This window comes from Alligator sinensis, unplaced genomic scaffold, assembly GCF_000455745.1.
Source record: "Alligator sinensis unplaced genomic scaffold, ASM45574v1 scaffold447_1, whole genome shotgun sequence".
In the NCBI taxonomy this organism is placed as follows: Eukaryota; Metazoa; Chordata; order Crocodylia; family Alligatoridae; genus Alligator; species Alligator sinensis.
This window is the reverse complement of record NW_005842123.1, coordinates 186,216-211,127: the sequence shown is the minus strand read 5'-3', so window position 1 is coordinate 211,127 and position 24,912 is coordinate 186,216. Positions and strand designations below refer to the sequence as shown.

The 24,912-nt window shown below is 43.9% G+C and overlaps 1 protein-coding gene across 1 annotated transcript in view; it reads right to left on the bottom strand.

The window, feature by feature from the left end:
* SERGEF (secretion regulating guanine nucleotide exchange factor) overlaps positions 1–24,912 on the bottom strand; it is a 258,261-nt gene that overhangs the window by 53,941 nt on the left and 179,408 nt on the right. Inside the window, exon 11 of the mRNA XM_014520505.2 lies at positions 21,731–21,793. Within this exon, the coding sequence (XP_014375991.2) occupies positions 21,731–21,793 (63 nt within the window). The remainder of the gene's footprint in view (positions 1–21,730; positions 21,794–24,912) is intronic.

The following is a 24,912-nucleotide window of genomic DNA, read 5'->3' as shown; positions in this document are numbered from 1 at the left end:
CTCTTTCTTTCCCTTTCACAGTAGTATAAATTATAATGTAAAAACACTTTACAGCAAATTCTTCATGACTCTTTTATACATCACAGAAAAGATGGACAGAACTCACTTACGGAAAGGACAAGAGCCAAAGCAGACCACAGGCATGCAAAGGGAACAGGCCCTGCAAGTGTTGATTACAGCTAGAGCTCCCAACAATGCCCTAGCACACAAGATTGGTTCTCAATCTTTTTAGCCTTCAGGAACCACTCATTAGGCTCAAGACAACATCCTTTGGGTTTATTTTGTGAATCATGTTTGCACACCTAACAATCCTAACACTGCATGGCACCCTGTACCATCCTCTCAAGGAATTCCTGGCCAAGAATCATGGCCTGCCCTAGTAGTTCAGCTTTGCTGCTAGAACATCCACCAGAGTAGACAACACAGTTGGGCAATGACCTGGCAAACTATATACAAATGTGGAGTTTAGTGTTATTAGCACTACATAAAGATGTTTGAAGATAGCTGTACCATATTTTCTCAAATAGAGTGCGCCCTAAAATAAGATATGCACCTTGTTATTGAAAGACAGAATGAAGAAAAAAAAGATCTTTCCTTGTAGTAACTGAGGGCCCTGGCATACATTACATTAAGCACACAATTAAAGTGATAATCATGTCATTAATCTGGCCACATGATAAAGCCAATTTATGGTGTGATAATATAGCAAATATTCCATAAAGATATTCTACGTATAATGTGTAACATCTTTGTGGCTCATTTGTTTCATGCCTTAAAATGAATGTGTGGCATGTTGGGGCTGACCCATGACAGATCCCAATGCTCAGCTGAGAGTAGGGATCTGGTGTGGGCAGCTCCAGGGTCCAGAACACAGCTGTCCCTTCCCCAAAAAGTGGGATTGGGCTGAGGGCAGCACCAGGTCCTTGACCCAGCAGCCCCGCTGACCCCAGAATCATAAGGTGGGGGTGGAAGGGTCACGAGCCTGACATCAGGGAGCATCAGGCTCACTATACCTTGGACTTTTAAAAAGCAGATATGAGGCTGGGTGGTATGCAATAAATCAGCGTTTCTCAACCTGTGGGTCACGACCCAAAATTGGGTCACAAAAACATAAGAAAGGATGTATCAACAAACTTAAAAAATGGAGTCTCCTTTAAAGGAGAAAAACATAGGAAATCGTGGCTTTTCCCTAGCAGGCTGGCAGAGTTCCAGCCTGCAAGGGGCTGCTTGGGGCCCCCCATGCCCACACACACCCACCCCCGGCCCCACACACTGGGGGACTAGAGCCTGGGGGCAGTGGGTCACGAGTGAGGGGCACTGGGTCAGGACTAGCCAGTGATGTTTACAAATGGGTCCTGGTACAAAAAAGGTTGAGAACCACTGCAATAAATAACCCTATTTTCAGAAAAGCTAATCGGACAACCTCATTTTCCACTGTATTGAAAGTCTTGGCCTATCATTTTATAATGCCAGGTACTGTGGTGTAGGAATGCCAACTGATGAACATACAGCAGTTGTCTGGTCACAGCAGCAGTCCCTGCCACTGCCTCATGTGACACCATCAAATGTCCAAGAGTATTTCTAATTTAGCTAAATATAACAAACACTATGACATTTATTTTGATAAGAACTTTTTCATGTAAGTGATAAACTTCAGAGATAAAATTCCCTAACGGAAGTGTTTCAATGAATGGGCTTTACCCTGACTCTAAGGCCATGTTATTAAAAATATCAACATGAAAGGTTATCTGCAGGGTTAAACTCTGCTATATATTTTCATCTATTTATTTAAACAGTAAAAATACCCACAGGAAAAACTCTGGGCCCTTATCCATTAATTAAATTCACAATCACAAATGATGACCACCCAGCAGCGAAAATAAGCATATACAAATAATGAATTAACTAAGCCATCCAATCCATCAAAGCAGCAAGACAGTCCCTTTAATCATCCCCAGGAAAAACCCGGGAGTCTTCCTTATATTGTACTCTGCTTTAGGCCTACTTAGCTGGATATTTTCTTCTCACTTTAATATTGAACTACAAATACATATATTGTTTAAATAACATCAAAACTAAGTGTCACAGAGGATGCTAATTACTGTTCTTTCTTGGCTCCTAATTTTGGAAGTCAGAAGAAGAAAATTCATGTAGGCAGAGTTGGCTTTTGGGGTCAACATGAATGATCAGTAATTCAGAGGATTTAATTTCTAGGCTAATTTCAGTTTTCCCTTCTGTTCTGAAGGTCTTGGTTTTTGCCCTGCAGTTGAACTTTGGCATCCCTGGGCTGAACATTCAAAGATAGTATCTTAAATTTTAACAAAGAGCAGCTCCCCAAAGGGTTCATTTTGTATTCTCCACTATTGTTTGTACTGTAAATTTACTCTATTTTCAGTCCAAAAAAGAAACTCAACTAAAAGAGACTGAAGCTCTGGAAACCATGTTACTGAGAACAGTATAGGGTAGCTATCATAGAGGACAGTCCAGTTGTCCTCTGTCCTCTATTGATACAAAACTGGATGCCTTTATGTCCTCTTAAAGAGAAAAATAGAGGGCACAAAGGCATCCGGGTTCATATCAATAGAGGACAGAGTAACAGAAAACTGGAATGTCCTCTATGAAGGCCACCCTAGAACAGTAAGATATGACTGCAAGATATGACTCTGAGAAGAACAGTAATAAAAACCTTCTTTTCCTTTGAACTGCATATGCTCTTTCTCTCTATTTTTTATTCCATATTTCCCTCACCTTCCTCTGGTTTTCATATAAAATACCTCTAGCACCCCAGTCTGACAATGTGGATCTACGAAGACTCTTTAGAAAATGTAATACTTTGGGCTAAATCCTATTTCATTTATTGAGACAGTGTCACTTATGTGGCTGCACAGTGGCAAATTTTGACATCTGTACACAGTTTGCATTCTATTTTCACCATGACAGAATAGATCAACCTGCACATGTACCTACTAGAAGTAAAACAAAGCTGGTAGGATCTCCCACCTTTTGGCCTGATTACCTAGTGGATAGGGGACTTATCCAGTGACCAGGAGATTCAGGTTTTAGGCCTTCCTCATCCAGTGACATTTGAACCTGTATCTTACATTTCCTTAGCAAAGTATTGCAACAACCAGGCCATGACATAAGCACTTGCAAGACCACTCTCCAGCCCGCCTCTTGAAGCTGGCTCTCTCGGCAACCAAGTCAGGGAAAGATATGTGGGGCCAGGAGAAGAACAAGCTAGAGGGTACATGGGCTTTGTTAGGCAGAAGTTGTCCTAGAAGGAAGGAGTCCAGGCCCCTATCCCCAGTGGGACAGAAACTACCCTGGTTTTCTCATTTTATCCAAACAACATTAAATGTAGGGTGCAATAAGCTAGGTTCAGGAAGTCTGGAGACTACTCTTGTTAATGCTTATGGCCTAGTAGTTATAGCAGTTGGCTGGGAAACAGGGGATACAAGTTAAATGCCACCTCAGGTCAGAGAGGCATATAACTCAGTCTGACATTCTGTGGGCAAATGCTCTAGCCACTCATTTATTAGGCAGAAAGATGAGAGGGCCCTCCTCTTTCTCTAGTCAAACACCCTCGAGTTGTGTTTTTTCCATGACTAAAGTTTTGCATCTTATATGGTCTTACATGCATGGCTAGGCAATGGTATTGCCCTTTCCCTCCACCCCACAACTGGACACTTATGCCATACTGCAGACTACTGAACATGCTCAGTAGGGAAGCACCAGGTGGGCATCGGTACATGAAATCCAAACTGTGTGTATGTGCCATAAAATTGCAGAAACATGGGAAAATAAGTAGCACTTAGGCATAAGAACATGAGACAGGATTTAGCCCTTACAGTCTGAGAAAACAGCCAAAGCCCAGTTTGCATTACAAGACCAAATTTACCACTAAAATTCTCTCCACGTTCCAAACAAAGCTCTGAATAAAAGTTTTAAAGGACAAAGAATGAATGAAGGGCAGTGCTGCCAGGCACTCCCTAGCCATTCTGCTGTCACCACACTCCAATTTGCTGAAATCACATTTACTGTTTTATCCCCACCTCTTCCCTTTAGATTTGACTTCTTTGCACCTGTGACCTCAGTATCACCAACTGAAAGCAAAGGACTGAGCCAATTCTTCAGGCTTTTCCAACAGCAGGACTTAGTTAATGCCAATTTCCAGTGCCAGTTCAGTAATGAAAGGTTGCTTTCATTCCTCCCTTCCAGATTTTAACTCTCTCAAGGGAAGACAGGGGGAGAACCCCTGCAGGGCTAGTCCGGTTCTAGAAACCTGCTTCTAAGTGCCATTATTGCAGCTGTGGTTCCTGAATGAACCTATTAATCAAAGCATCACCTCTGCACAGCATGATCTATAATCAGACATCAATCTTCTCAAGTCACCTCCAAATCTGGGAATCTAACCAATTTCCCCTTCAAACTACACAATCTGAACAGCAGCCAAAACCCGCTCTGTGTATAACAAAATACATGTGCATGCTCTAATTGACACTCTATATACTGGCCTAATTTTGAAAAAAGGAGATTCCATTTGTACATGTGTACAACTGCAAGTGTGCTTGTGTACTCTCATCCACATTTGTTATTTCTCAGTACCTGTATTCTAGTAATACCTAGAAGATCCTGTCATAGACCAGGACCAATTGCACTAGTGGCTCTGAAGATGAAAAAAGGAGGAGCCCTAGCCATGATAGACTGCAAGAGATAACAAGCAGATGCAGACATGCTCATAGGTAGCCAATGTACTATTTCCTATTTGCATGTTCATGTGCCCAGGACAGAAACAGGGGGAGAAGAGAGACTTTGATTTTTATTAAGCTGTATAAAAAAAGTTATAAGATATCAACCCCCTAACCAGTTAAAAGCAACCAATTAAAAGCACAGAACCCCCTATTGCAGAGCTTTCCAAACTGTGTGCCACGACACATTAGTGTGTCGGCGGCAGTGTGTAGGTGTGTCGCGCGAAATGCAGAAAATTTTGCGGAAGGGCACCGCGGAGCTCCCTTACTCGCATCTGCTTCCCTTGGCCCCTCCCCCGGAACTGAATTACTGTGTCACGAAATGATGCATGTCTAAAAAGTGTGTCACCAACATGAAAAGTTTGGAAAGCTCTGCCCTATAGGGCTAGTCATGAAAACAAACCACCAAAGAACAATTAAAATAAAATCACAATAAGGAAAACCTCTGCACCTCCCCTGCTCCCACACACCCATGATTACATTTTAAGGAACAGCTGTCCCTCTTCTACACAAATGCAGTGACCCCCTCAATGGCCCATCAGGATGCAAACTGCTCCACATTTTGCTTTATGGCAAAGTGCACAAACTCAAAGGCCAGATGCATCCAAGTTAGGAGCCAAAACAGGCAGAGGGCATCATCAGAGCCAGAAACAGCGAGAGAGAGAGAGAGAGAGAGAGAACGAACGAACGAACATGTGAGAAAGCAACAGCCAGTATACGACACTCTCAAATTGAAATCAAGCTGATGGTCCTTCTGAAATCATTGCCATAACACAGCAAACACAAATTATGCCAGCAATACATGCTAAGTGGTGCTATGATTTAAAATTACCCAGCAAGTTTAAAAAACTGACCAGCTATGAATTCATTGAATTCAAATCTGCAAACTACTTACCTGCATTAACTAGTAATGAAATTACAACCTCTTATTTCTTGCCAAATCTTGGTTGCGTGCACTTGGGCAAAAGCACAAAAATACCTTTCCTTTTCCTTAGTCTATGCTCTATTAGTCGGGCGAAGAGTGCTCATAGAATAGTAGGGTCGGGAGGGGCTTCAGGAGGCCAGCTAGTTCAACCCCCCTGCTCAATGGAAACCTAGACTGAGCTATTCTCTGGCCTTGGTCACCAGTCAGAATAGCAGCAGGTAAGATCTGGGGAGATATGCACCAGTGGTGGTCACAGACTGATGTAATCTAAGACTTCTTCAGTGTTCCTGCTTGCATTTGATGGAACAGACTCAGGTAAGAAGTATAAAGCACAACTGGGAGATAAAAATGGAAACACTAGGAAACACTGCCTTACACTGAAAAAGCCAATGCACCTTGAGAGTTGAGGGCTGTAGAACTGCCCTGATCCCTGTCATACTAGCCAAAGCTCTGTAGTTGCAAAATGAAACTTTCCCCCAGTTAGGAAGGAGCAAGACAAGGAGCTGCAGGTTTTTCTGGAAAGAGCTATTACCAAAATCAGGTAAGTATGAGCAAATCCATCTAAACTTGCTGTGTTATCCAGAAATGTTTCCACTTATACACAAGCATATAGGGTACAGTAAATAAAAATGACCATAGTCACAAGCGTCCCTTCAGGACAGCTCAACTTGGGGATGAGGGTCTGCTACCCTTGACAGCTCCTGGCTCAGATAAGGGCACACTATGTAGCTTGTCCTCATTCTCGGAAGTGCTTGCTCCTTAAGGTGATACACCTCCAAGTGACATGCAGCCGCAGAAACACTCATTTCTTGGCATTCCCTATCACTCTGAGAAGCACCAGACCCGGATAAAAGACCATGGCAACATGTTTTATTTTTTTCAGCTGGCAAGTTAATTTTGTAAATCCTGTCACACTAACCAGCAATAATCAGAGGCCATTGTTTGTTACAGCTTGTGGTGCTGCATGAAAACAAGCTCCCATCAACGCCTACTAACTCTCAGCACTATGATTATCCAAATGATATTACAGTGGGGTGGGGTGGATGATGGGCATTTTGGCGATGTCCACACATAGCCGGACATGAAAAGCTTGAAGCATCAGCAACTAAACGAGAGATACTAATTCTCACATGAATTCTAATGTATGCTCCTCGGTCCTAACTTGAAGATCTGGGTTGTATTCCTAGTTGCCACTGACCTGTTGGTTAATTTGTACTAATCACTTACCTTCTTTGCACTTAAGTTTCCCCACGGGTAATATAGGGAATATTAATACTGAACTCATGTTATAAGGTTCTTGATAATCTACTAATAAAAGTTGCTGCATAATAGCTAGCTAAACCCACTACAGTAGTATTAAAGTAACAAAACAAGCTCTTAGTTCCTTCTTGGTCTGAGAGGGTTAAAACCTTGGCAAGTTAGTGCAGAGACAGACTACACGCATGCGTATATTGAGAGAAAAAAATTGAAAAACAGGTGTTTATAACTTAGCTTTGCATGTTGTATGCTCTATAATCATTCTCATTACATCTAGCAGTGACTTCCATAGCCTGGTGAGGCTGAACAGCTGAGAAGTTTTCATCTCTAGCTTCCCCTGCTTGGGTAGCAGTTTCATAATTCTGGTGGAACATCACTGTCGTCTGAGGTCACACTCAGAGGGAGGGATGATTTCTCACATAGCTAAGGCTTTAAATCCCTCTGAAGGCTTTAAATATCAAAGATACCTTAGGCTGAACATTTCATTCTTTAGGGAATGAGTGCAAACAAAGCAGCAGTAGGCTGCTGAGCCCAAAATGCACAGACAGAAGTGACAATTTTTGCCCAATCTGGTCCCTGAAAGTACTCTACAACCGTGACCAAACAGAAGTGTGCAGCTGCAAAATACTTTAAAAAGGCCCAATCCAGCAAAAATCTGAACCCTTGTTGCACGAGGATTCAGATGAAGAAGTTTCAAAACACAGTATCTTGTGTAACTTGTGTCTGCGCCACCTCCAAGCCTCTGAGCTGTTTTCAGAATGGGAGGGAGGAAAGAGAGTGGAGGAAGTTTGGTGTGGGTTTTTTTCAGCCAGCACTGGGGGGTAGGGTGGATGGACTGCAGCCTCTCTGAGATGGTGGGGGGGCTCTAATCCACCCACCCCACCCTCCAGAACCAGCTGGGGAACTCCTACAATGAGCTTCTCTGATCCCTTTCCCCCTTCCCATTCTGAAAACAGTGCCTGAACTGGGAGGGAGGAGGAATCATTGCTAGCGAAAACCAGCTGCAGGCTCTCAGCCAGCAGCAGGATCCCCCAATCCTGCATCCCCCCAGGAACCAAAAGTGAACTTCTGTTTGGTCTGGGGGATTGTTGTAATTCAGAACACTTCCTGCAAAGTGTTACGAGTTACAGCAGGGAGCTGCTCTTCTTTCTGTGCCCACAGTGACTTGTACTTGATTTTCAGAGTTAGGTTCCACTGTGAAATATGATGAGGCAGATAGGGCAGAGGTCACAAATTTATTCACTGTGGTCATACCCCTCCACAATACAGCTAAACAAAAATTTGTTATCTTCAGTTGACAATGGACGTATTTTTGCAGGTAATGGCTGTTTGAGTAACATGATGGGATGAAGGAAACAAGTTCTATTAAGCGTTCCCTTTCTCCTTCCAACTTCATTTCTGCTTTGCTGAAATTCAGCTTCAGCCAAATATAAGTATCCCAGACACCATTTTAATTCTGCAAAGATGGGAAGGAGCAGTTTACATGTGATGAAGGAGAGGTACAGCTGACTTTTTCTATAATATTGGCTAGAGTTGGTAGATTCTTGGGTGCCTTTGTGGTGGTGGGTCTGGTTTCCTCCTTAGAAAGGTAGACAATCAAGGGAACCACATACTCTTTACTCCCTCTTACCAGTCAGTGCGGGAAAGGGTAAAAGTCCCAAGCTGTAACCCAGATGGTTGCATTTCCACAATTACTTTTGGTGTGAAGTGAACAAATTCATAGGAGTGTGTTGTTTTTCTCTTGTCCTGTGCTCTGCTTCCTCTTCTCTTCACATCCCAGCTGACCATCCTGGATGCATAAAATAATTCCCCTCAATAAAGGCACTAGACTCTCAGGTTAAGTACAGATAATCTCAATTTATGAAACTAGCATGTTTTTACATGCACCTATGTTTTTACATGCACACATGCTTTTACATGCACCTAAATTTAATGCTCATTCACCTAATGCACATTAAGGCAATTTAGGCACGTGGCTGCATAAGCATGCACTAAGGCGCATTAATGCAGCGTGTGGACTGTTGATACCACTGGTGACATCATTGGCGACGCGTAGTGGGTGCATGTGCACCCCCTAAGATTGGCGGTGCACCCCTGCAAAAAGCGCCACCAACACTGCCGGTCGCTGCTCACCACCTCTCTCCCCCAACACCATCAGCAGCATTTGCGGGTGGTCCCCAATCACCACTGGCCACCACTGACTCTGCTGGCAGTGTCTGTGGGTGGTCGCTGACCGCTGGTCAGCGCTCACCACCCCACCCCCCGACCGCCGACAGCACCGCGGCCGCCTGTGGGAGCTCCCCACTTGCCGCTGCCACGCCCCCGACACTGACACTGCCGCCTGTGGGAGGTCACCATGGCCCTCCAGCCTTCAGGGACACACGGCATTCATGGTTGACATGCACAGTGTTAATGCACCTTAGCATGTCTATACATGTGTTAAGGTGCTTTAGTTTTAAGCAGGTATCAAATGTAGGCACAAATAGCTTAAAATCACCATTTTTAAGGTGCATTAAGGGTGCACATGTGTAGACACGTGCCCTCAATGAGCCTTAAAAATGGCTAATGTGCCTTAAATTGGCATGCGTAGACACACCTTATGAGACCTAAATGTTTGTGCTAAAGATACTTTTACAGCCTTTAATTAAAGGTGATTTTTGTAACTGTAGCACAAGTTTGTTAGGATTCTTTGTGATAAATATGGGCTGATACCACTGAACTGCAAATACTAACATATAGATTATGATGATATGACCCACTCCAATGGTCTTCAAACTGTTTTGGCTGTAGACCCCTTTACCTGCAAAATATTGCTACTCATACTCCCTACACCTAATGCACCTCTGCACATTCATTGCTTAGGAAGTGTTGATACCTATGTCAGTGCACAGCAATGCCATCACTCACCTCATGTTGACCAATAAGAAGTTCTACCATCATTGTTAATATGTAGACATCTACCCCTCGGCAAAGCTCTGTGTACTCCAGTCTGAAAACCACTAACCTAGCCCATTTTGCAGGTGGGGAAACTGAAGGACAAAGAAGTGAATCAAACTGCCCAAGGTTACACAGCATGCCAGGGTAAAGCCAGTAACAAAACCCACATTTCCTTGATCCAAATCCATTGTTTTACTTGCTTGCCCATGCTGCCTTTTCAAAGCTTCCTGACAACAAGCTCTGGAACTTGACTACAGTGTCATGCAGCATCTGTATCACCACCTCTGAAAAGTCTTTTGGTTCTGGAGGCAGTTGAAGATAATACCCAAGTTAGCCTGAAAGCAGATTCACATATCAACTGAATTTACATGAAGAGTTTTATTTGGCAGGAGTGCCAGTCCAGCATTTAACCGTAGGTGACAATCAAAGGGCTATTCCATCTGCAGACCTGTCTCCTGTGGTGTGATATGACCCTTTCTTTAGGCTTATGATCTCTGTTACATCAGTGTAACTCCAAAGTGATTCCTATTTATACCTCTATGGGTACCACAGGTGAGATTCATATCTGTCTCATAATATGAATGGTGATACTATGCACTGAAGGAGGACAAATTACTTTCCTACCTGAGGAAATGTTCAGCACAATTCATACTTTCAGACACTCTAGTTTATGTCCTTCCCCAGTAGAAAATAAATTAATTTAACCACCACAGCTGCACAGAAATAAGAAATTGCTGCATGACTGACATGGGAATCTCATAATGTTGAAAACAAGCCATCATTCTCGTGCTCTGTTTTGGCACAAAAAACAAAACAAACAAAAAATATTAACACATCCTGTTGATGACAGATAGGGAAATAATAAAGAGTAAGGATTGTCAAAAATGCATTTTAAATAAGTTTGCTCCTAATGGAATGTAAAAGATTAAACCATCTCTAAATTTAAAATAACTATTAAATTTATCTGCTACAAAAATGAATGACATAAAAGCAAGGTCCAGATATTTTGAAAAAGCAGGCTTTCTACTGTATGGCCTTGACTTAAAGGCAGTCAGTGTAGGACAGAAAAGATGCCAAATATACCTGTACTTTTGGGCTGCATCCAGATATGCAGGAGCGTGAGCAGCGCACAAATTGTCGCAGGATGTGCCCTGAATATGTGCTTCGTCGTGGGACAAATTGTCCTGCAACAGGCAAACTGCCCTCACCTAGCTCCTCCTGGCTCTTCAACCAGGGGGAACAGGAGGTTGGGGCCAGCACTGGTACTGACCCCAGCAGTCTTACCTGGTGGCCTGGAGCAGCAGGGGCACAGATCAGGCAACACAGAGGTCTTTCAGGCAGCCAGAGCATTGCTCTGGACTGCCTTGTCTACATGTGTGCCGGTGCATGCTTGTTGTATGTACGTTGCACTACTTTTTGGTCTGTTAATTTTTTTTGCTACCAGGAAATCCCAGTAGCAAATTTTGGCCCTGCGCTGCAAAACTGCAGTGCAGGGCATGTTTAAATGTGCTCCATTTGTGGCAGCACAAAGAGATTTGCTGTACAACAAACCACACACCCCTGCATGTCTGGACACAGCCTTGGAAGTAAGGAAGGATGCAAAGTGTAGCATTATTGCCTGTTGGGAATAAAGATGAAGAGAGATCCTGCTGGAGCTCTCCACTCAGTACATAATGAATGACTTCATGTCAGTGAGCATGTTCTGGTAGCCAAAGCTTTCTTATGTATGTGTGCAGCAAACAGATGATGTTTGTCATGAACTTGTGGTTCTATGATGAGTGTAGAAGGAATGGGTTGTATGGAGGGTGGGCAGAGAGACTGAATGACCAAGTTTCCAGTAAATGATGGTGACATTTTGCTTTTGCCAAACTAGGGTAACATCTGCAAAAAATAATTAAAACTTTCAACATTTTAGTGCAGAGGAAAAACAGCAATACTTACTTTCTCAGTACAAATGCTACTTTTAAGAATACTAAATTATGCTGGAGCAACCTTTACAACTGACTGTACAGATGATTATGAGGCCTGATCCAAAACCACTGAAGTCTATGACAATTCAATTGGAAGAAATTCAATGCACTTTGGATGAGTTTCCTTCCCAGAGAAACATAAGTGAATTAAAGTTCATGATCTGCCAATAAGGTAGGTCAGATTTTAAACCCATTTCACAGTGAAATCTGAAGTGATCTGCCTACACTGATTCAGCTGCATCCAGGATTAGAATCCCCCATCTCCAACAAACATTTCTTCCCAGGGGGGCATGTCTACTGGAGACATTTACTGTGCAGTTGACTAATTAGCTGCAAAGTAAGCATCTCGGTGTCTACATGTGTGCCCCTATTAGGCTGGAGTAAACTAATTTACTCTGCAGCAGGATAGTACTTGTAAACACAAAAGTAAACGTATTATCATGCTGCAGAGTAAAAAACACCACAGCAGTGCACATGCAAATGCTGCTCCATCTGGCTGGGGCATGAGGGGCATGAGGGTGCAGGGGCTGTCTGCTGGCTAGTCCTGCACCCTCATGCCCCAGCCAGGCCCTCCACAGCATGTTGAGCCAGGGGGAGCAGCCCTGGGCTGGCAGGCTGTTCCCTGGACCTCCTACCAACCGAGGCAACTCTGCCCCAGGCTGTGACCCCAGGTGCGAATGAAGATGCGCAACCGCCAGCAAGCTCCAGAGTTTATTGCTGTGCATTAATAGGCATGTGTAGATGCAATCAGGAGAAAGGAAGCTCACTAGCATTTACTACTCTTTGGGCCTGGTAGCACCTTTTTGTCTTGCTTTATACAACAGGGTACCATTCCATGATCAGGTCTTCTAAGTGCTACTGTAATACTTATAATAAACAAGTTTAAATAGAGTATAAGGCAGTTTCCAATCTACTTCACTTTGTATCTGGGCAGATAAGACTTTTATGTCAATGAGCATGTCTACACAAGACCCTGATTGTGCAGTAGCTTGATACAACTGCACAGTAGCATGACGTAGCAAAAACTGTGCCGAGACACTACTGAGCATTAAGCTACTGTGCAGTAGTGTCACTTAAAGGTGTTCGCTGGCACTGCTGCACAGTAACTATGGTTACTGTGCATTTATTTAGTAGTAGCTTATACAAGTATTAAATAAATGCACGGTAACCACTGAACAGTAGTGTCTCATGTAGACATGCTCAGTTTAATCAACATGTGCATGACACATACCCCTAAAATGGGGTAACTTTATCCAACGTGGCAGCAAATTTTCCTCCTACAGAAAAGCCTGAAAATTCTGAAGAATAAAACAAATGGAGAAAATACCCCTTCACTTACACATTCTAGGCCCCATCCGGATGGTCCTGAGAGAATATATAAACACCAGAAGCAAGTACAAGGAACATGTGAAAACCTGTCGCTGTCGTAAAAATGGAGAATTGCCTGTCATATGTACAGCACCAAATTTCTAGCAGCACTAAATATGACTTTCAATAATGGCTTCACAACACCCAGCTGTTTTCCTTGGCCATAAAACCCTACGCACCATATTCACCTAGTTTTTCTTTGTTACAGCTTGAGAAATCACAGTGCTTTTCCCCTGATTGTTTAGCAATAAAAAATTCAAACACAGATCACGTGACAATTTCAATCTAGTTTCCTCCACCTCCGAGCTGCTATATTATAAGAGGAAACAAGCCCCATGAGTGAAGGGGAAGACTGTTCATTTATGAGTCTGTACTACCACATCCCCTGACCTATTTTATTACTAAAAATAGCCCCTCTTAGGTCACTGCTGCAAATTGAATTCTGCTGCTTCATTGCCCACTGCAATCTCATGGAGCTGCATGCTTCCTACACATGAAACACGAAAGAGATTAATTTCTTCACCACCAAACACATTCAACTAGCCTTCTCAGTAGGCTTAAGAAAATGTAGCAAGACATTTTGCCTTATATTGGTGGGGTTGCATGTTTTTTGCAAGTTGTGTGCTTACAATCCATATTCAATTATCCTATTTACCTCATGTAGAGGGACTACAAATCATTACCAGCATGTGAAAGCTAAGATTTCTAGATTGACGGTTTGTGTTTTTCAACATTTGTTTTATAAAGTGTTTTAAAGTGAATGCAGAGCTTGGATAAATGCCAGAATGGCAGCCTGGAAGACCGTTGTGGCACTGAAGACTCTCTCATTGCTATCGTTCCACTACCTCTGGAGAGATTACCTCATAGGACTACCCAGCTGTGTCCCAGAAGAAAGATCTCCTGCAGTCAAAACACGGAAACTCTTGTACTGCTTAATTTAGTCCACTACATAAGTGTCCCTCAAAACTGTGTGAATTTGCAAATCTTGCTCCTGCATACACCAGGGTTAATACAGTTATGGCTTTTTCAGAGTAAAATCTGCTTCATTTATTACAAAGTCCTAATCGGGAGTCTGGAAGAGATACTATTAACTTAAAAGACAGTAGTACCTAGGCTTCCCAGTCAAAATTGTGCTGGGCATTGTAAAAAAGCACAGGATATGTCTGCACAGATACATGAAGACTCAGCAACAGCCTGAGGAGGTTTACCCATGCTACCTTTAATCTAGTGAGCAAAAATAGTGATGGTAATATAGGCACAATGGTACAGGCATCAGCAAGGGCCAGCAACCACCATACCTACCATAGGGTTTCTACTCTGATCACTAGTCTATACTGCCACTTATTCTCATCTATTGTTACCTGTGCCACCCAGAGTAAAGCTAGAAGGGGTAGGGCCTGCCCATGTTACTATCATGCACGTGTTTTTGCTTCACAGACACATATCTTCAAGTCCCCTCTTCCTTTAACAAAAAATCCTTCCCTGAGAAGATTATGTTTTAAATAGACCAAACAGATAAAGGTTAAGAGGGGAGGCAAAGGCACTGAGAAGTCAAATGACTTAACTGACATCATACAGCAAGTCAGTGGCAAAGATGGCACAAGAACCATGACCCACCTCACCTTCTCCGCCAGGGCCCAGATCAAATTATCTCATCTTTCTAAAACCTTAGAGGGGTGAGTTAAATTCAGAATTTGTGTCTATCTGATTCATCAGCTCTCTGCTGATGTAGCCAATGCTAATCCTGTCTTCATAGGAAGGAAACACAAATCCTCAAGGACCACCAATTCACTTGACAGAGACCACTGAACAGCAATCAGATGATGATTCTCAGTTACTGTCAATATCCTTTTCCTCCTCTACTTAACAGCCTGGCACACCAAGCTGGAAACTAACTGGTTATTTAAAAGTGAAAATCACTAAATAAATAAGTAATAATTGATCATCTAGAATTCCACCAGTTTCATGAAGATAAAATGTCACTCCCAGCCTTGATCTGATTCATCATGATGTAAAATATTTTTACCAGAGATGTGCAGAGAGGGGACACAGGCAGGTCTTCACTACCACCAAAGCATCTGCAAAATCTTACTCAGCAGTATTCAGGTGGTTAACAGGCTGGTTAATCCAGGCTGTTGATATTTGGTTAGTTAGTTAATTTTCTTACTGTTAAAAATATTTTTATTATTTTGGGAATAAAATAAGCTGTATCTTAGCTGGGCTGGACTGCTTTGCAGTTAATGAGAAAGGCTAATGTCTTCAGAGGATGCAAAGTACAGGGTCTATTCTGCCTGAGTTTCAGCTAGTCTCATTCACTGAGATTCTGCAGGAACTCTGGGTTGCCACACAGGAGCTAAATTCTTACCCTACGCCCAGCTCATAAATGTCAGTTGAAAGGAACCAGGCCATTCTTGATGGACAGAAGAATCACATCGAAGGGAAGCGCTGCCATTTACGAAGGGGTGTGTGAAGCGGTCAGTATTCAATTCAAATTCGGCCCAATTCGGGGGACAGTGATTCGATTCGCTTATTCGGATCACTGTCCCATTTTGATTTGGTCAAATCTGAATCTAAAGATTTGATTCTGATTTGGAGAACCAGCGATTCGGCCATAGACACAGCTTCATATGTTCTACATACCTCGAGGTATCAGGTGAGGCTCATGAACGCTGAGATGGTGGGGCGGATGGAGCGTCTCACAGGAGCGTGGGAGGGCCTCCTGCATGCTCGGAGGCGGACCCCCCTCCGCACCCCCCAGCTTGCTGATCGGCTGTGGAGGGACCCTGGGTACTCCCCAGACCTAGGAGGTACTAGTTGCTGAGTTGGGGGGTGGGGGTCCCCCACACGCTCCAGGGCAGACCCAAAAGTGGACCAGAAGTATTTCTGGTCCACTTCTGGGTCCACCGCCAAGCATGCAGGGGAACCCCCAGTGCTCCCATAGGACACTCCATCTGCCCCACCATCTCAGCATTCATGAGCCACATCTGGTACCTTGAGGTATGTAGAAAAAACATATAAAACTATGTCTATGGCTGAATTCTCAAATCTCTCCGAACTGATTCAGAGAGATTAATGGGTCTCCTGATTTGATTCGGATTTGGAGATTTGGCTGCCGAATTGGGCCAAATCCCCTCCGAATCAAATCAGCAAGCGAAGCTTCGCAGAGCCCTACCATTTACCAAAGGCGAGTGAAATGTCTGCTTAAAGAGAGAAAGAGACTTGGCATTTTTGACCTGTCTGTATTTTCCTATTGTTTGCAAAGGTATTAGAGCAGGTTGTTCTGGGCAGCTCTAGTTGTCTATAATCTTCAGATATCCTTCTACCTAGTCAGTCAGGCAGCCTGCTGGTTTGCATATGGAATAGAAGTTTCACTCATTTCTGTCCTCTGCATGAAATTTGAAGACCCAGTATGTCTGCTGTGATTCATTATATAACATTCGATCTATTATTTAACCTACACAATGTAAGGCAGAGGGTATTGCTGATACTCATGAGGAATCCAATAAGCATGGGTAGAGTTGTTCCCAAGTGGCTGTGGTTCTGCTCTGGGCATGTCTACATGTGCAATTGTTACTTTGCATTAAAATAAGGCACAGTAAACTGAGCCCAGGAGCACATCTACATGTATGTCCACGTTGGGAGCAAATTTGCTCCCAACAGGAGCAGCTGAGGCCAGGGCTGCTCCTGGGCACCTGCAGCAGCCAAGGGGAGCTCCAGGCTCCCCTGGTGCCAGCCCCAGGCTGGCAGGGAGCAGCAGGGTGAGGCCTGGGCTTTGCGGAGCAAGAGGGGGCTGTCCCAGAGCAGGGGACAGCTCCCAGCTGCATGGAGCTCAGGATCACAGCCTGTGGGGTGCTGCTGGCTGAGCAGCAGCAGTGCCACGAGCTCTCCCCTATCTTGGCTTGCTGGGGGGATAGGGGAGCTCTCTGACCCCAGTCCCAATGCTGCTCAGCTCCTGGCTCCCCTAGGAGCCGGGAGCTGAACAGCACTGGAACAGGGGAGCTCTCTGCAGTGCTGGGCTGGGGACAGAGAACTTCTCTATCCTCTCAGCCCTGCTGCTGCCCACGAAGTGCATGAACCAGTCAACTCCCGCTCCATATCTGTGCCTGGGGGAAGCCAGGAGCTAAGCACCGCTGGGACTGGGGGGAGTCATGGGGGAGAAGGGGTTAAGCAGCACCAGGACCAGGAGAAGCAGCACTGCTCACTCCCCAGTCCCAGCACTGCTTACCCACCCTCCCCCTGTGGCTCCCACTGGTCCTAGCACTGCTTAACCCCTGCTTGCAGCTCCCCCCTGGTCCCAGTGCTGCTCAGTTCCTGGCTCCCCCAGGCATGAGAGGGGAGCAGGAGTCAACTGGTGCATCTGCTACATGGGTAGCAACATGGCTAAGGGGACAGGGACACTCTGTCTCTCAGCGTCGCGGGGAGAGAAAGCTCCCCCATCCCTTCAGCAAGCAGAGTGAGGGGACAGCTCAGGGCCCTGCTGCCACCTGGCTAGAAGGTATTGACCTAAGTCAGTGTCACCAAGCTGGGCTGTGATCCCAAGCTCCACACTGGAGCTGTGGACAGCTCCCGCAACACCCCCCCCAACCCTCAGTGGCCCCCTGCTGCCTAGGCTGACTGAGAGCAAATTACTCCCAGTCAGTGTCTACACATGTGCTACTGTGCCGTAGCTAATGCACCGTTAATTGATTTCTTGGTACTAGCAAATGGAACATTAGCCTAATTTACTGTGCAGTAAGTCTCGTACGCATGTAGATAGTGATGCTTTACTGCATATCAGATTAGTCTAATGCGCAGTAGAGCATCTTGTGTAGATGCGCCCTCTGAGAGGACTGGAAAAGGTGTTCTAAGACGATTACTCTTCTACTCAGAAGAAGAAAGATGCACACTAAACCCTGTGATTTTCAAGACTATCTAAGGAATTGGAACATCAACATTTAATTCCTTTTCTATGGTAATGTGCTATCATTCCAAATAAACAAACAGTTCCTTCAATACAATGTTGTTCTCACTCCTTTTGCTTCCAGGAAATGTTACTATGTTGACTGTCCATTTTTGATTGCATGATTAAAAAAATAACATTCCTATTCTGTCCGTTTGATGAGTATTAAAGCTACACATATTCATTCTATGTCTGGACTTGGCCTACTCTTACTCATACAGACTATAACTCACTCTATTACAAGTCTTATTTAAAACAATAGGTCTATTCACAAAACAACATACTATTAAAATGACTGGAATTCACTGTAATTGCCTACAGCTCATATGCTGGTTAAACTGTTCAGATGGCTAATTGGAGTGTTACTCAATCTGGTATTAGTGAAATACTTGGCAGCAGTACTAAGCTACTTGGTGCTGAACACAGAGGAAAAAAAGTTTTTTTTTTTACCATTCCTTTATAAATGTGAAAACAAGGGTTTACTTCTGTAAATGTCCATTTACATAGTCAAGGGCATGTCAGAAGCCTGTAAGTACCCAAACGTTTCTGATCATAGTGTCAATGTCTACTTCTTACACTGAGTAAGCATCAAACTGGTACAAGACTATGGCATGCCAAGACAACACTTGGCAGCCTGATCTGGGACCACTTGGGAAATCAAAGTACTGAATAGGACTTAGATAGTAGAATCTGAGGTCAAACTGGGTCAGGAAGCCAGAAGGTCAATCCAGGAGCAAAATCCAGGGAAGGGTCAGGTCAGGTCAAGGAACCAGGAGAGCAAAGAGAGGGTGAAGCTAAGGAGCAAGCCAGAGGGAACCACAAACCACCCTGTTGCCCAGACACTTCCTGTTCCAGGACAGGGGCTTATATGGGGGCAGTGGAGGGTCAGCTGACCCTGGCCAGCCATTCTGGTACCAGGGAGTGGGCAGAGGGTTAGGCTTTACTGGAGGCTTCCCACTGGCTTTAACCAGCCTGGGTAGGTAGTCATGGGGTGGCAGGCTGAGATGAGCAGCTGTGCTATCAGGCAAAAGCCTCAAGTTCCAGGCTGTGGCCTGACAGACTGTAACAGTAAGTATTTGCTTTATAGTGAGGGGGGGAAAAAGAGAGAGATCTCTTCATTTGTGAAGCTCTACAGACTTCCATGCCTTAACTAAATTCTTCTTATGAAGATAATTAAGATAATCGCTCTGTGCACTTTCCATGGCTAGAATTCACTTTGATGGCTCTAAACAAGTACAAATGCAGAAATGCCTGCAACCACCATGATATTTTTTGGGAGAGTGGAAGAGACAGAGTAGGAAATATGTAGTCCAATGTTAAAAACTGAGCTAAAAAGTTGAAAGAGTAATCCTATTTTAGAAACCAATCACATTAACTCAGTTCAAAACTCCACAAAACACCATTTAAAGCTTCTAGCTGCACATCATTTAGATCCTGATTCTACAAACGGTGTATCCAGATGAATTGCCAGGGACTGGGATCACGGAGCAGTGACAGTGCAGGACAGGGGCCAGAGAAGATCTGCTCCCTGAACAATGGATCATGACCGGCCTGGCCCAGGAGGGGGTGGAGTGCACACCTGTGACCTGGCCCCCACTGCCCTTGCCCTAGCACAGGTGCATTCAGGCAGCCCCAATACAGCACAGCTGTGAAGCAGCATGACCTGGCATCACATGGCAGCCCCAGAGGATTTTGACTGGATTAGGCCACCCCTCACTGCTGGGCTGTGCTCTTCCACAGCTGCACTGTACTGGGACAGCCCTGGTAGCAGGGGGTCAAGGTTATGGGTGTGAACTCCACCCCCCTCCTGGGTCAGGCTGGTCATGAGCTGTTCATGGAGGGAGTGGAGTTATAAGGAAGAGTGCTTCTGAGGAGTTGTAAGGGTCAGGCCTTTGTTTCAGTAGCTAAGACATTTTCCCTGCCTCCCAAGCATCTGTTAATTCCATCTCACTTGGGAACACTCACCTAATAAATTAATTGGTATCTCTTTACCAAATTTACACATGTATCTAAAGATGCAGACAGGCACCTAGATGGTACTTACAAGAGTATCTACAGTAGACATCTATGTCCTATGGAGCCTAACCCATTGACAACTTTGTAATTCTATTAAACACCTATCCACACTGTTATGTGCATAAAAGTCCATAGCTCATTATGGCACCGGAGGCTGTGTAAAATACATGAGTTTAATTTGTGAAACTAGCTTATCGGTGTAAAGCAAGGTGGACAAAGTATGGCCGGTGGACCAGATCTGGCCCAGCAACGGATTTTATCCAACCTGCAGCAGGTCCCTGGGCTGTGATACATGTGGCTGGTCCTGCTACCCTCGGGCATGCAACAGGTCTGGGGAGGCCTAGCCATGTCCACATTGCACCCACCTCCAGGGCTGCCAGATGGAGCAGGCAGGCAGGATCTCCATGGAGACCGGCCCAGGACCCCTGTTGGCAGGGCTGGGCAGATGGGTGGGTAGGGAGCAGCATCCAGGAGCAGAATGGATGGATGGGGGCTGGGTCCAGGATCACAGGGTGGTGACAGTGTGGGCTGGGGCTGGGGCAGAGCCACGATCCACTCCCCACATGACAGCTTATGATCATCCTGACCCAGGGGTAGGGTGGATTGCATGCCCATAACTCAGCCCCCATTACTAGGGCTGTCCCAATACAGTGCAGCTGCGGAGCAGCAGAGCCCAGCAGTGAGGGGTGGCCTAATCCAGTCAAAATCCATCAGGGCTGCCACACAGTGCCAGGCCATGCTGCTGCACAGCCATGCTGTACTGGGGCTACCTGCATGCACCTGTGCTGGGGCAGGGCAGCGGGGGCTGGGTCACTGGGCATGCCCTCCACCCACCTGCTGGGCCAGGCCAATCATGATCCATCATGCAGGGAGTGGATTGCAGGTCTGCTCTGGCCCCAGCCCTGGCACCATTTGCCGGTCTTGCTCCTAGCCCATCCATCTGCCCAGCTCTGGTCACAGGAGTCCTGGGCTGGTCTCCAAGGAGACCCCATCCATCCACTCCATCTGTACTGGTTCAGTAATCTCTTATTTAGGGAGTTTTGGTGAGCCATTGCGGGGAGAGGGGGGAGCGGGACACTGCTGACCCAGCCCGCAACAGCTCACCAAAACTCCATAAGTGGACCTCCAGCCCAAATAACTGCTCACCCCTGGTATAAAGGAGTACCAGCTGGAGAAACTGGGAGCTAGGTCGCCTGTAGAGCCAAAACCTAACAAACAAACAAACAACCTCATGCCATCACTTTCCAGGACAAAGAATTCTCATCTTCTAAATATATTTATGTGAATATGAAAACGATAAGTTTTTCTCAAAACAAAATATACAGAAAAACGTATGGAAATCAGATACCACAATCACACTTGGTAAAAAATAGATCCCAGACCACTCTTTGTTTAATTATATACCTGCAAATAAATTTGAGATCAACAGCACGCATCCTTCCCCATCGATGTTCACTCTCAAACGATAGCTATTTCATTTAAGTGAAATAACTTTGGTGATCTATTTCCCACAGTTCCTGACACCTATGAGAATACTTTTTAAAGTAGCTGCATGAAACAGATGACAAACCTTCAGCTGCTGATGCATCTAATCTGCCTGTACACTCATGGATCCCTCTATGCTGTTCAGCACCTGGAAAATTAAAAATAGCTATGATATACAAAACCTAACCAAAGACTATAATAAGACAATGTTGTGCCTTTGCATTACTTTTATTTTATTCTGTGCTGATAAGTATCTCACTATCGATAATATTGGGCTTACAAAGGAGTGATAATGAGGAAATAAACCAGGTTGTAAAGACAGACTAAGGAACATTCTGAAAAGGAGATGTGAAGAGTACTCTGTTCTTAATTTACATGAGAAATCCGAATAGACGGGAAAGAAATAATGCAACTTCTGAACTCTGTTAATGATACACAGAGCTATAACTTAGAGAAACAGTTTCAATCTTTTTATCTTTGTTTTCTCTCTTGATTAAATCAGGGCATTCTATCAAGAATCAATACTGTATGCCAGATCTCTTTCATAGTGACAGACTTTAAAAAGAGATGGTAAATAATGAATGGAATACTACTGTATAATTCAACTTGCTGCTTTTAGTAAGAGCTTATCAAATTCAGAAATGTGCAAGATGCTTCCAGTCCACTGAGAAGCAACCTTTTGAAAAAAGCAGTACCAGTACTTTAATTGCATGGCCAGTGCACCAAACTGTGCATTCTGTTTTTGTCAGCCAAACACGTGCATCATTCATAAAAAGATATCATTGTCATGCAGAGATAAGTAACCTGGTAGTCAGGGAAGACCTTTTTGGTTAGATGGTTACCTCACAAAATGCTATGCATTAATTGTGTGTCATATACCATTTTCCTACTACTGCACACACATTTAGCTGAACACTGGTTAATGCAAGGTCAGTCAAACATACAGAATTCAGGCCAAAAAATCCTCATAGTGAGAGTGCAGTGAAGAACCATCTACTTTATTCAGACAGCAGGGTCAAGGCTGAGGTACATTTCCCCAACTCCTGAAGCAGGTAGAGGACAGACTGCCTGTCTTTAAAGGGGCCCACACTCAATGAAATAACAGCTGGCATCTAGTTCAACCCATCACTCAAAAGCAAAAACATTACTGTCTAAACTATCTCAGACTACTCTTTGTCTACTCTTCACCTCAAAACTTTCAGTAGTGGAGACTCAACAACCTTTCTTGACAATCTTGTCCAATACTTATCAGCTGACATAGGTTGGATAGTAAAAAAACTTTCTAAATAATTCTTCGTTACAATTTCATCAACTATAATAACTGTGGGTTGCAGTAATCTCCACAGCCATTGAATCCTAGCCCTCTTAAAGGATCAGTTTTGGATAGTGCACTCAGTGTGGATCCAATACCAAATTGCTACACCTCACCTGGCCTGCTCTGCAAAAACCCCTCATGAGCTGTTACCCTGGCTTTTGTTCTGCACTGGACCATAGTTCTACAGCATGTGAAAGAAAAGCAAACAGCTCAGGAGAAACACATCTGTATACCAGAACTACCTGGGAATCCACTGACATTTAAACAGTATGTTCCCAAGGATGATGTAGAAATTAAGATTTGGGTCTCAGTACAATGCAGAAGAACCAAAAAGTTGTTTTCCACTGTCACTTGACAACAAATATTTCCACATCTATAACCTACCCCAGGCTTTTATTACACTAGCTACATTTTTAAATATGCCACTTTATCTTTAAAAGCTTTTAAAAAGCAAGCACAGAGTTCTCTCAGAAGGAAAGGAGTTTACCAACTGTGATCCACTAGATCTGAACTCAGAATAGAAGGGGAACGACAACATTATTAAGATCAGCTTTCCCTTTGGTCTAGAATATATCGATTGCTAGTTAAATACTTCTATGACTTCAAAACAACTAAAACATTATAGTGAAAATTCTTAAGAGTCTTATGAAAAATGGCAGCAACTCATGTATGCTGTTTAAGTCCCCCTATAAATGTTTCTTACCCTCAAGATTATAAGCTGCATGCTGGAAGCCTCAATATGTCACTTCAATTAATTGTGCTGACTGTAGTGCAGTTAAATGAAGTGTCTGCTTCCTGGAAATTACATATAGCAGCTTTCTGCCCAAACCAAAGCCATGCACTTTCAGCGACTGCACAAAGCAAATATAAACTACAGATTCAAAAAATGTGTGCGTATTTTCTTCTTTTTGTTTAATTATGCAATTTCTATTTGAACCTCACAGAATAAAGTTAAGGGGAGAATAACATTTGGGTAGGAACAACTATTACATGCAAATTCCCTCCCTGATTTGTTGGGGAAAAGTAATGCAATTGTGCTTTTGTGATCACTTTCCCTTTTATTCACTTTCTGTTGTTCAGAACAAATTTGGAAATGATGAGGGAAGATTGGAGCACGCTGGAAGCTGAAGCCTTTTACTTATCCACAGGCCACTGCTTCTTTTGTGCATTATAAGCCTGAGGTACCCTGAATAAATATCCACAATCTGTGATGATTACAAGCTCCATCCTTTCTCTATTTGGAACAACTAGCATGAGACAACCAATCATTCCTGTATGAATGATGTAAAAACAACCAAAATGAAGAAGAGAGAAGCTAAAACAATCCCTAAATTGGTTTTATTTTATCAAAATGATAATCTAGACGATTATTCTGCATGAATGCCAACCTGGGTCTGGGAAAAGAAACTACAACTCTGATGGAGAAATCAGAGCCATGCTAATTAAAATCAAGTGCATCCTCTGGAAAACATGAATAAGAACACAAAAGAAAGACAGCATGTTCCTGAGGGCAAAGTTAGATTGGCTTTTAAAATAATCACAAAAAATATTAGTCTTTAATGATTAAAAGGTTAAAGTCTACCCTATTAGACTTTAAAGATGTTAAAGTCTTATAAGCTTTAAAGATTTTGTGCCAAGTCCAGGAGCTGTCACAGATATGACCCAGACATGGGGAATCAGGGTTAAAAAATGATGGGTTGACTATACCATAAGTCCAGAAGCTCAGGTTGCAATACCAGATGGCATGATGAATCATGACAGATGGCAAGTGACTCTGTGGTCGTGGCCAAGCCAGAAGTCCAGGAATCCAATACACAGGATAGGATAGGCAGGAGCAAGGTACTGGAGTCCAAACGCGAAGATAAGATCAAAGCAAAGCTGAAGGCAGGGCAAGAAGGTCCAAGGCAGAGGTGAGACAGGATCAAGGGAGGAGGTTCAAAGCAAGAGCAGGA